Source organism: Budorcas taxicolor, chromosome 21 (genome assembly GCF_023091745.1).
Source record: "Budorcas taxicolor isolate Tak-1 chromosome 21, Takin1.1, whole genome shotgun sequence".
Lineage (NCBI taxonomy): Eukaryota > Metazoa > Chordata > Mammalia > Artiodactyla > Bovidae > Budorcas > Budorcas taxicolor.
In genome coordinates this window covers 25,382,936-25,395,850 of record NC_068930.1, presented here as the reverse complement: position 1 = coordinate 25,395,850, position 12,915 = coordinate 25,382,936, and the positions used below count along the sequence as shown (strand labels likewise).

General features: G+C 47.2%; 1 protein-coding gene across 1 annotated transcript in view; it reads right to left on the bottom strand.

The window, feature by feature from the left end:
* Positions 1-396: 396 nt before the first annotated feature.
* Positions 397-12,915, bottom strand: part of SLC28A1 (solute carrier family 28 member 1) — a 78,668-nt gene continuing 66,149 nt past the window's right edge. The window contains exons 18-19 of the mRNA XM_052659717.1: positions 3,483-3,631; positions 397-447 (exon numbers count right to left, since the gene is read on the bottom strand). Coding sequence (XP_052515677.1) covers positions 437-447; positions 3,483-3,631 — 160 coding nt within the window. The 3' untranslated portion in view covers positions 397-436. The remainder of the gene's footprint in view (positions 448-3,482; positions 3,632-12,915) is intronic.

Sequence of the window (12,915 nt, the reverse complement as noted above, 5' to 3'; positions counted from 1 at the left end):
AAATACATATTTTTATCCCACTAACAGTGTTAAGGCAGCTTGGGGGTTGTTCTGTTCCGTGTGTCTTCATCCCGAAGACACAAGAAGCCCCTCTCTGACTTGTGCCATTCTCTAGGGAAGCAGGCCGGTGTGATGGCTCAGAGTGTGGCCTTGTCCTCCAATAGGCCTGGGGTGAAAATCTGGCCTCATCAACACCTCTGTGAGTTAACAGGTCATTTTTGGCTCATTTTACTGATAAGCAATCCGAGGCTCAGAGAGGCTGACCATCTTGCCCAAGGTCGCACAGGGGTATGGAAACAAGGAGCCAGAGCTCAGCCATAGATGTGCCTGGCTCCGGAGACCATTCTCTCACTTCACCCTGCCCTTCTGCTCCTGCAGGGTAGACTCCAGTCTGCCGGCTAAACATGGACGATGGAGCACATGCATTCAGCTGTTCTCAAAGCCCCACTAAAAAGACAGAAGAGAAACAAGACACTGGTGAAACAGGAAGGACGCAGAGGACGGGAGCAGCAACAACGAGGGGAGGAAAGGTTGACGTTTTGGAAGGTGAAAAGCAGAGGAAGGAGGTAGCAGAGCTGAGAAGGCAGGACCGCGAAGACTCGGAGGCACCTGTTCTGGCGGAAGGTAGAAGTGGAGGTGGGGCCAGAGGCAGGGTTGGAAGTGGGATCCCCAACCCACTGGCCCGCTCCACGCAGCCCCAAGGATGCCCCAGCCTCTGACACACACACACAGGAAACAGGCACAGTGGAAGGGATGCGGCTCTGTGTTTTCTTTATTTATTTAAAGGATTTTTTTTAATGGGCACCATTTTTAAAGTCTTCACTGAATTTGTTACAATAGTGCTTCTGTTTCATGCTTCAGCTTTTTGGCCACAAGGCATGTGGGATCTTAGCTCCTGACCAGGGAAACTGCACCCCCTGCCTTGGAAGGCGTAGTCTTAGCCACTGGACTGCCAGGGAAACCCCAAGGCTCTGTATTTCAAAAGAGGGATTGAGAGATTAAGTCCTCCCACTTTGTGCCACCCCACTCTCAGAATTCTCTCTGCCCGATGGATACACCTCAGGCAGGACACTGGAACATTCTTCCCTAGAGAAACACAAGGGCCCCAGGCCCGTGATCTGTAAGTACTGACATGTAAGCACTGCCAGGCCTCCTCACTTCCACTGCGGAAGGCATGGGTTTGATCCCTGGTTGGGGAACTAAGATCCTGCAAGCTGCAGAGCACAGTGAAGAAAGGAAGAAAGGAAAAGCAATATAGGATGAAGAACAATGGGTTACCAGACATGTGAAGAAAGCATCCAGTATAGAAGACAGGAGTTAAGGAAAAAACAAGTGGAGAGCTCAGAGACAACACCGACGGGACAGAGGAAAATGCCTTCAAATGATTAACATCCTCAGACACGTAGGGGATGACATTACACCCACGAAACAGAAAAAAGACACTAAAAACAAAACTTAATCATAAGGAAGAAGCATTTGAAAATTAAAATTATGGCAGCAGGAAAAATATTGAGAGAGAAGTTGGAAGATAAGCTTAAGGGACAATTGCAAGAAAGCAAACAAAAATCACAAAGAGACCACAGAAGTAAAGTAGAAGATAAATCCAGAAAGTCCAACAGTCAAATAATTGTTCCAAGAAATCATAACGAAAGGAATCCCTGGAGAAGGATATTCTTGCCTAGAGAATTCCATGATTAAAAAAACTTCCCAGAGTTCAGTGACACAAGTTCACAGACTGAAAGGGCCACCCTGGAAAGCTAAATGCACCCTCAGTGTTCATAGCAGCCTTATTTACAATCGCCAAGATATGGAAACGACCATATCAATAGATGAATGGATAAAGAAAAGGTGGTATATGTATGTATACAATGGAATACTACTCAGCCATCAACAAGAATGTGATTTTTCCATTTGCAGCAAAATGGATGGACTTGGAGGGCATTATGCTGAGTGAAATAAGTCAGGCAGAGAATGACAAATATTATATGATTTCACTTATATGTGGAATCTAAAAAATAAAGCAAACTAGTGAATATAACAACAACAACAAGAAAGCAGACTAACAGATACACAGAACAAACTAGTGGTTACCAGTGGAGAGAGGAAAGGGGAATAAGAGGTAGAAATATTAGGTATAAAATAAGCGATGAGGGGCTTCCAGCGATAAAGAGTCCGCCTGCCAATGCAGGAGACACAGATTCCATCCCTGATCTGGAAGACCCCACATGCCTTGGAGCAACTAATCCCATGCCCCACAGCTACTGAGCCCATGCCCTAGAGTCTGTGCTCAGCCACAAGAGAAACCACCACAATGAGAAGTCTGTGCACTGCAATTAAAAAGTAGCCCCCATTCGCCACAACTAGAGTAGAGCCCGCACGGCAATTAAGACCCAGCAGAGCCAAAAATAAAATAAGCTACAAGGATATATCATATAGCATAGTAAACAGCACTTTATAATAACTGTAACTGGACTATAGAGTATAGCCTTTAAAAATTGTAAATCACTATATTATACACTGTAACATATAATATTAAAAGTCAATCATATATCAAGTTAAGAAAAAAAGACCCACCTAATTTCCAGCACAAAGAATGGGGAAAGATCCATTATGATGTTAGAATACCAAGGATAAGGAAATTATTCTAAAAGCTTCCAGAAAGGAAAAAGTCATTAATACACAAGTGATCAAAAATGAGAATTAATGGGATCAGCTTTCTCAACCGGAACACAGCTGGATAAAGTCTTCAAAGCTGTAAGAGAAAACGATTTCCACGAAATCCTATGCCCTGTCAACTAGTAACCTAATATAATGATAGAATAGAGACATTTTCAGGTTTGCAATGCCTCGGAAAATTTTTATCTCCCGTGTTTGCATTCTCCACCAAAATCAGAAAGACAAGAAAATAATTGGCCCACACAGGCAGGAGGTGGACTCTTTTTCCGGTACTGCTAGACTTGTTAGATCATGCGTGTGGAGTCCTCTGGTTCGGATGGAATGAAAAGAACTGAGGAAAGGAGGCAGTAAACCCAGGGTTCTCCGGCTTTTCATCAGAAGGGCTGTGGACGATGTCCCTGATGAAACCCTATTGATAGCGGAAACTGAGCCATCTGAAGGGGCTCCCAGTGGGGAGACTGAGCCCTCCTGTAGTGGGACGGTGGACCCCGCCAGGAAAATTGTGTTTCAGGTCTACCCTCCTTTGGAGGCTCTGAAAGTGAAGTCACGCAGTCGTATCCGACTCTTTGTGATCCCATGGACTGTAGCCTACCAGGCTCCTCCATCCATGGAATTTTCCAGGCAAGAGTACTGGAATGGGTCGCCATTTCCTTCTCCAGGGTATCTTTCCAAACCAGGGATCGAACCCCTGTTTCCCGCATTGCAGGCAAGACACTATGGCAGGCAGAAACTTTACTGTCTGAGTCACCCGGGAAGCTGCTCTGCCTTCTCCCAAAGAAGGAGGAGGTTCCCAAAAGCGGCCTTACCCAGGTCCTCCTGGGGTTCTGCTCTCTGCAGTTTTGGAACCAAGGATCCAGGCTGGGGTGGGGTCATCCACAGTATCGCAGAACCCACCGGTTCTTTCACCGCGCTGTGGGGACCGGCGAGGAGGGAGCGACCGATGCATCTACGCCACCTGGTGGAGGAAGGGAGATTGCAGCCTGGAGCCAAGGATTTTCGCAACAGTTTCCCTATTGGGAAAAACCACTACTTTGCTACTTGGTTTGTTCCGGGCTAGTCCTCAGTTTCATCTTTCCCTTATTTCAAACACTCTGCAACCAGGCATCTTTGATTCCTACTCCAGCCTCAGAAGTCCTATAGCATCGTCTCCACCAGACTCTACTGATCAAAGTGGTCACAAGCCTGCCTGGATGAAAGGAGAGCGGACATGGACTGGCTTTTCAAAGGGAGTTCGCAGCCACCTTTTTAAACTGCCGCAGAAGTCCAATACTATTAATCAGAACAAGAATAAGGTATTAATGTTTTTACACATGTATCGGTTCATTGAGTAGATTCATGAGGAAGCCAAAGTATTATGATGGTTAAGAGTCTGGGGTTAAAATCAAACAGAACTGAGTTCAAAGACTGGCTCAGCCATGGAGCAGTGTGTCTTGGAGCAAGCCACTCCTCTGTGCTCAGTTTCCTCGCTGGTAAAATGAAGGTAAACAATATCTGCTTCACAGAGTTAGGGGTTTTTGTTTTTAGGACTATACAGGATGGCATATGCAAATAATTTGTTCCATAATAAGCATTCAGAAGATGATAGTCCCCTTTACCCAGGTTATTTCAAAATTTCCATTAGTTCTGTTATCTCAGACACTTTTAAATGTTTCATCTAGCGATTAATGGCTGCGCTGGGTCTTCACTGCTGCGTGAGGCTTTCTCTAGCTGCAGCAGCAGGGGCCACTCTCTCGTTGCGGTGGGCCAGCTTCTCACTGTGGTGGCCTCTCTTGTTGTGGAGCATGGGACCTAGGGCACGCGGGCTCAGTAGTCGTGGCACGCAGGCTTAGTTGCCCCTTGGCATGTAGGAGCTTCCTGGAGCCAGGATCAAACCCATGCCCCGTGCACGGGCAGGCAGATTCTTCACCACTAGGCCACCAGGGAAGTCCTCTCAGACTTTTTAAAGATGTGCTAGCCTTGCACATCTTTACAGACATATGGAAAGAATAGCTGCCTTTCTTCGGGGGACAACACCCCCATTCTTTGGGGGAATTGTTCAACCCCCTGCCTCCAACCATGCTGTCCGAAGAGGAGCTGCCGTCTTCTGCTTCCCGGGTCACAGTGACAGATCGGGGAGTAGGGAAAAGCGCCAGGCTGGACCAGTGATCACATCCCACCACCTTCCAGCCCTTAGTGACTGCCCTGGAGGAGGGCCCCTGACCCCAGAGGATCAATCACACTCTTGGAGATTTGCCCTCTTTTTTTATTCCCCCAAAGAGCTGTCAGGGGGGGATGTAAGCTTCCATGTGAATCCATGATTTTCCGATGGCCAGGAGCCCAGTCTTATGGAGAAGGCCAGTTCTACAGCAGGAAGTCACCATGTACACGGGAAGACACAAGCACAGCAAAAAGCAGGGGCTGAAAGGCACAGAGAGAATCCTGGACCACCCCTGGGACCCGCTGCCTGGGGCTGTCCTGCAACTTCCTGGTGAGAGAGTCCATCCTCCCCTTTTCTCCAGAACTGTTTGTTTTCTGTGGCTTGCAATCAAATGAACTCTGAGTAAAATACTGCTCTGACATATATTTTTTTTTATTAAAAAGGTAAATTGTTCATAAACTCCAGTACTTTCACTATTATAAGAAAACCAATAGAGAAGACTCTTGAGAGTCCTTTGGATGGCAAGGAGATCAAACCAATCAATCCTAAAGGAAATCAACCCTGAATATTCATTGGAAGGACTCATGCTGAAACTGAAGCTTCAATATTTGGTTACCCGATACAAAGAGCCAACTCATTGGAAAAGACCCTGATCCTGGGAAAGACTGAGGGCAGGAGGAGAAGGGGGTGACAAGAGGATGAGATCACTAGATGGCATCATCGACTCAATGGACGTGAGTTCGAACAAACTCTGGGAGATAGTGAAGACAAGGAAACCTGGTGTGCTGCAGTCCAGGGGTTGCAAAGCATCAGACACGGCTTAGCGACTGAACAACAGTGAATGACTGTGACACACCTCGTAAGGGGTAAAACCCACCAGGCTGTTGAAAGCTGCTGACTTGAGCTTCCTAGAATTCATTCCAGCTTACGTAGATTCCACGGATTCATTGAATGGTGAAACATTTCAGATATCACCTCCTTTCCCCTTCCAGCCACCAAATTTTCTCACCTGGGGTTCTGTTCTTACCAAGATGACCCTGGACCCAGCCTCCAGCATTTGGCCATATTCTGGCTCAGAACAGCTGACGCTGTAAAACCCAGCTTGCCCCAGGTCCCAACAAAGAAGATTAGAGATACTTATCCCTGGGTCACTGTGGAAGAAAAGATCCTTTGAAAGTTGTGGGCTTTGATACAGTTCATTTCTCCTCTAATGGAGGCATTGACTTTGAAAAAAATAGATCGGTTGGAATATAAACAAGCAACGCCTCTAAAAGTAGAAAAGAATCTTACTGAGAAACCAAGTTTCCGGAGATAAAAGCAATCTTTAGTTCACAAGGCAGGTTTCCCATCTCATCCCTAAATAATTTTTCTTGGAAAGAAAAACAGTTTTGCTTGGGAAAGCAAAATTTGTCCTTTGTCACCTGGCATTGAATAGCAGAAACAGCCCACATGTAGTAGGTGGGCTGTTAGTAGTGGCTTCAGAAGCCTTCCCCGGCAGCTCAGATGGTAAAGAATCCACCTGCAAAGCAGGTGACCAAGACTCCATCTCTGGGTGGGGAAGATCCCCTGGAGAAGGGGATGGCTACCCACTTCGGTATTCTTGCCTGGGAAATCCCATGGACAGAGGAGCTGGGCGGGCTACAGTCCATGGGGTCGCAAAGAATCGGACACATAGGCTCTGTTTATGGCCTATCTTGTGTCTGCTCCATCGCTCAGTCATGTACAAGTCTCTGTAGCTCCATGGACTGTAATCCACGAGGCTCCTCTGTCCACGGGATTTCCCAGGCAAGAATACTGGAGTGGGTTGCCATGCCCTCCTCCAGGGGATCTTCCCGAATCAGGGATTGAACCCATGTCTCTTCTGTCTCCTGCACTGGCAGGTGGGTTCTTTCCCACTAGCACTACCTGGGAAGGCCTTTAAGCTCTATACACCACGTGAAACACTCGGTGGGCAGGAGGGGAGCTGGGGGGAGGAATGCTCTTCTAGCTCCATCCTGCTGCTCTCCAAGAGGAAAAACACAGGTCCCATAGGCTTGAGTCTGCTTTATGGGTCAGGCCACGTTCACTAGCTGGCCGGGTAACTGTAGGTTCACCGGTTCCACACAGCTGATCGGCCTCTTTCGCTCTGCCTGCTTTCCCAAGCCTGAGGCATAGAGTTGGTACGACCCTGCCATGACCCTTCGTCATTCCTTTCTCTCTGGTGGTCTCCTGTCAAAATGCTGAATTGGAAACCTTTGCAATTTGGCCCCGTGTCTCTCTCTCCACTTCCTCTCCCATGAGTTTCAAGACTCTGACTTTCTTCTTTCGGGCCTTGGTGGCCAGTGAGTGGTTTATTTCAGACTTGGACTTTATCAGACGGAGTGGTCATCTTTCAGGCTCCAGCGGGCTCCACCAGCCCCAGGCTGTCAGAGAACCCGCTATCAAGGGGTGAGGCTGGTTCTCACTTGTTGTTTCCCAGTTCTTTTTTTATGTATACTTTTTCATGCAGGATTTTGGTTCCCAGACCAGGGATTGAACTTTTTCCCCCAGTGGACCACCAGGGAAGTTCCTCCCATTTGGTCTTGTTTCCCATTTGCTCATCAAGAACCCCACAGGGAAAAGGCAAAGCTGCTCTTTCTTTCTGCCTGTCTTGCTCTTCTTGTCCAGTGGCAGGGTGTGTAGGACAGATCCCAAATAAGACATGTACAAGATACATATTCTTCTTCACTCACATAAAGTTTGCACTGTAATGGCAATCTTGCTCTACAAAGACCTCTGGAGCTCAGGTTCCTTCTAACTGGTGGCTGCCCCATCCCTGGCCTGTTGCTTTTGTCTCCACGACCTAAGGGGGCTCACCTTCGAATCTGTGTTCCAGCAAGCTTGGAGCAAAATTGTGAAATGTTTCAGGGACATGGAGGATGTGTCCCTTGTCTAAGGCAGTGGTCAGCAAGGTACAGACGGCAGGTAGGCCATCTTTCCTACGCTGGGTCAGGTGCTCTCTGGTCAGATTTTGGTGACCATTATTTTGAAATTCTTGTAAGCCAGGTTCCTGACATTCATTTGCTGTTGTTCAGTCCCCAAGTATTGCCTGACTTTTTGCAACCCCATGGACTGCAGCGTGCCAGGCCTCCCTGTCCCTCACCATTTCCCGTGGTTTGCCCAAATATTCGTTTATAACCATGCTGATTTCTTTTGCCCTCTCTGCCTTCCTTTTCTCATTGGGATATGTTACTATAGCAGAACCAGAGTTCCATTTTGACTTCTTCCTGAATGGCTATATTTTCAAGTGTGGAATCAGTGCCTGGATATGCCGGCTTCTCCTTCGCTTCCACTCACAAAGTCTCTGTGGGCAGTTACTCCCCACATTACCATTCCATGTCTTTGTCAAAACTTGATCCAAAACAGCAGCTCCCTTCCCCCTCTGGAACGGAAATCACCCCCCAGGCAAGTTAGGAACTTGTACCCTGGATGGAGGGTAGGTAGGGATCCTGATAGATGTCCCAGTAGAGAAGGTCCCATCCACTCCATTCATATCCTAGCTCTGGTCCCCTTTGTGATTTGGGTCAGGACTTCCTTCCATTCTCTCCCTCCATGACAACTCCTCTTGGCGTTTTACTCTCAACACACAAGCTTCCAGCTTTGAGGATTTCTGAAGCAGGCATGTAGCTTCTTAACACTCCTCCATCCTAAGAGGTCTGCCTCTTTCAAACACCCTCCCAAGGCTAAATTCACTCTTTTGCCCCAACACATCATCTTGGTTACACCCGTGAGATCTTATTTACCACCCTGTGTTCTGGCTTCAATCTTGACCTTGCTCATGAACTGTCTGTACATCTGGGAAGAACAGCTGTGAATCAAGTCTGGGGCAACTTCTGAAACTATTATGTCCTATGTGAGTAACAGCTGAAAGAACTCAAGGTTCCCAGCTCAGAAAAGAAGACTGGATGGTTGCCATCTTTGAACAGTTGGAGGGCTATTTTGTGGAGAGTAGAACATTTCCATAAGGTTTCTATAAAATGTGATTTTTTAAAACCAATGAGCACGTACTTTGGTTTTGGGTGGTGGGGGAGAACAATAAAGACACAGACATGGCTGGACTTGTTCATTCTGGGTTACTTGGAGTAGCCCAGAATGGCAAAACTTTCTGATGCAGAATCAAAACGAACTTTCAAAGAAGTGGAGCTGTCCAATATGAGACGGGTTGCCTGGAGAAGTAGTGAGATTCTTGTTTGGATGGTAGGCAAGAAGATGACGATGAACACTTGATTTCAAGCGGAATGAGGAGCTGAACAATGTGGTACTCCGAGGCGGCATCCTCTTGATTGAAAAGTAAACGGAACCTTCTTGATTAGCTCAGGTTAGAGGGGATTTTGGAAAGAATTCAGCTCTCACTGAATCCAAGGAAAAATTGAGCAATGAGGCTGCAGGAAGGGTGGAGATGAAATCAGCTCCAAGCCAGGTCCACTGTGATGACTCAGCTCTGAGCTGTTTCTTTTTTTCTCGTTTTTTTTTTTTTTTCCTTTAGCTTGGTCTTTCCCAAAAATCTGAGAGACAATTGACATGACCATAGGCTTGCTTCTCTTGAGTCAGGTGTTCAGTCCTTATTCAGTCTACAGTGGTCATGGGGTGGAGTCTCATGATTCAAACATAAAATCTCTCTGATGACAGAGACCATCCATGCTGTGGGTATAAACATTGTAAGAAAAGTTGGGAGGGGCAGACAGCCTCAAAATGATACAAATAGTCCTGTCCAAACTCAGGGCTCACCAATTCTGAGTCATTAGTAATTTCAAGCAGATGATGTTCTCTATGTGGTTGTAAAAAGGCCAGGACTAATTCATATTCAGCTGAAGGCACGCGCTTGAATTAAAGTGAGGGGTCAGCAGAGGTGAGAGCAGGACCATGAGGTGAATCAATGGAAAAAGAGTAAATGGGGCTCACTGATTGACTCACAGATCTTGATGGGTTGCCAGCTGGAACAAGCATTGTCTAGGACAGAGCTACCGCTGGGCTGAATTACAAGTTAAAAAAATTTGTGTCCATGCAGGGATTTTCCCATGCTATTATTTATTTGGCTGTGCTGGGTCTTCGTTACTTCATGGCCTTTTCTCTAGATGCAGCCAGAGGGGGCTACTCTCTAGCTGCAAGGGTTTCTCATTGTGCTGGCTGCTCTTGCTGCACAGCACGGGGCCTAGGATGAGGGGCCTTCAGTAGCTGCGGCTCCCAGGCTCGAGAGTTCTGGCTTGGTATTTGTGGCACATGGGCTTAGCTGCTCTGTGGCATGTGGGATCTTCCCAGACCAGGGATCGAACTTGTGTTCCTTGCGCTGGTCGGTGGATTCTTTACCACTGAGCCACCAGGAAAGCCCATCCCATGCAGTTTAATAATTTTTTGATTTTAAAATAGTTTTAGATTTATAGAAAGGCTGTATAGAGTTCCCGTGAATCCTATAGATCCCCCTGCCCAGTTTCCTCTCCCAGTTACTATGATTATCACAACTGATAGAGAAATATTAATGTTTTTAACATACTCCACACTGTATTTGGATTTCATGAGTTTTTCCCTAATATAATTTTTCCATTCCAGGATCCCATGCAAGATACCTGGATCAGTCTCTTAGGGTTTCTGGAACAAATCACCACAAATTTAGTGGCTGAAAACAACAGAAATGTATTCTCTGGAGTTCTGGAGGCTAGCAGTCCTAAGTGTGCAGGGTACCCTCCCCCCGAAGCCTTTAGGGGAGAACCCTTCCTGCCTCTTCCAGCTTCCAGTGGCCCCAGGGGCTCCTTGGCTTGGGGTGGGCTATATCTTGGAGCATGATGCTGATCTCTGTGGCCATCTTTATACAACCTTCTTTGTGCATCTTTGGGCCTGTGTACTTCAAACACCCCTCTCCTTTCTTTTATAAAGACACTCAGTCATTGAATTTAGGGCTCATACTAAATCCAGGATAATCTCATCTTGAGCTTCTTAACCTAATTACATCTGTAAAATCCTACTTCCAACGAAGGTCAGATTCACAGGTAGTGAGGGCTGGCATTTGGACATAGCTTTTGCGGGGAACAAAATTCAATCCACTGTGATACACATCGAGTCATCTTGTCTCCTTTGGCTTCTTGGGGTTGTGACAGTTTCTCAGAACTTCCCTGCTTCTAATTGACACCCCTTTTGAGGATGATTGAGGATCAATATTCTGTAGACTATGTCTCAATTTGAGTTTGTCTGATGCCTTTCTCATGGTTAGACTGGGGTTGGACCATAAAAGCTGGACCATAAAGAAGGCTGAGTGCTGAAGAATTGATGCTTTCAAATTGCGGTGCTAGAGAAGACTCTTGAGAGTCCCTTGGACAGCAAGATCAAACCAGTCAATCCTAAAGGAAATCAACCCTGAATATTCATTGGAAGGAATGATGGTAAAGCTGAAGCTCCATTATTTGGCCACTTGATGCGAAGGGCCGACTCATTGGAAAAGACCCTGATGCTGGGAAAGATTGAAAGCAAAAGCAGAAGGGGGAGACAGAGGATGAGATGGTTGGATGGCATCACCGACTCAACGGACATGAGTTTGGGCAAACTCAGGACGATAGTGAAGGATAGGGAAGCCTGGCATGCTGCCGTTCATGGGGTCACAAAGCGTTGGTCGCTTAGCGACTGAGGTTAGTTATAAGCTTTGGAGAGGAGCACCACAGAGGTGAATTACCCTTCTCGACACAACGTATCAAAGGTACGTGTTCTCAACTGAACTTACCACTGAAGAGGTTAACTGTGACTACCTGGCTAAGGAAGTGTTTACCAGGCTTCTCTGCGGCAAAGTTTCTTTCCTGTTCCCTGCTTCCATACTGCACCCTTTGGAAGAACATCACTAAGCATAGTCCACCCTTAAGAGGTGGGGAGTAACGCTTCCCGTGCTTGAGTGGGGAGCATTTGCACACATCGTTTGGAATTCTTCTCTTGTCCTTAAAATTTTACATGCATGCTATCATAGGAAAGGCAGGTTTCATGGATTCCAACCAGAGTCCCATGGCCTTTCTGCAGTTCCCCTTAGTGAGTCTGAAAGGCAGGACAAATCATCTGAGGAGACAATGCTCTGAAGAGTTTTCATTAAGAACAGAAAATGCTATCAGTTCAGTCACTCAGTCGTGTCCGACTCTTTGTGACCCCATGAATTGCAGCACGCCGGGCCTCCCTGTTGGAGAAGGCAATGGCAACCCACTCCAGTATTCTTGCCTGGAAAATCCCAAGGACGGAGGAGCCTGGTAGGCTGCAGTCCTGGGGGTCGCTAAGAGTGGGACATGACTGAGCGACTTCACTTTCACTTTCATGCATTGGAGAAGGAAATGGCAACCCACTCCAGCGCTCTTGCCTGGAGAATCCCAGGGACTGCAGAACCTGGTGGGCTGCCGTCTATGGGTTTGCACAGAGTCGGACATGACTGAAGCGACTTAGCAGCAGGCTTCCCTGTCCATCACCAACTCCCGGAGTTCACCCAAACCCATGTTTCATTAAGAACAGAAAATGCTATAGGACAGAGTTATTCACACCAAGGACTGTTGTGGTCCACATCTGCTTCGGGGTCTGCAGTAACATACGTATAGATGTTGAAAGTGACATTCATAGTGACTGCATAGCAGTAATCTTATGTTCATTGAATCAAGTAATAAAGATGCCTTTATTATTATTATTTTCCCAGTAATTCACTTATATTGTCCTTTATACAAGGATTGGTCCAGGATGAAATGGGGGGGCAGAAAATGATCTCCAGCACAGAGTGGACCCGACTGAGTGTGGCCTAACGCAGCCTCTGGTGTTCCAGGCTGCCCCCTTCTCCTTACCCACCCTGCATTTGCCCCTTGATCCCAGATGTGAGGCCTGGACACCCACACAATGGGCCCCACCCCCCAACCTCGTGGCAGTGACCTTCCCTACAGGGCATGCTGTCGTCACTGCCCCCTCCCAAAGCAAGACAGTCCCTCTGTGGTGCCCCTGTGGGCAGCACTCTGCTGCTCTGAGCCTGGCTGTGGTCAGCGCCTATCTGCAGTCAGCTCCATGGGCAGCCACAGCCAGCCACACCTGGGAAAGGCCTGCTCTCACCGTGCTCTGGGCATCCAGGCCTTTCCATGAGC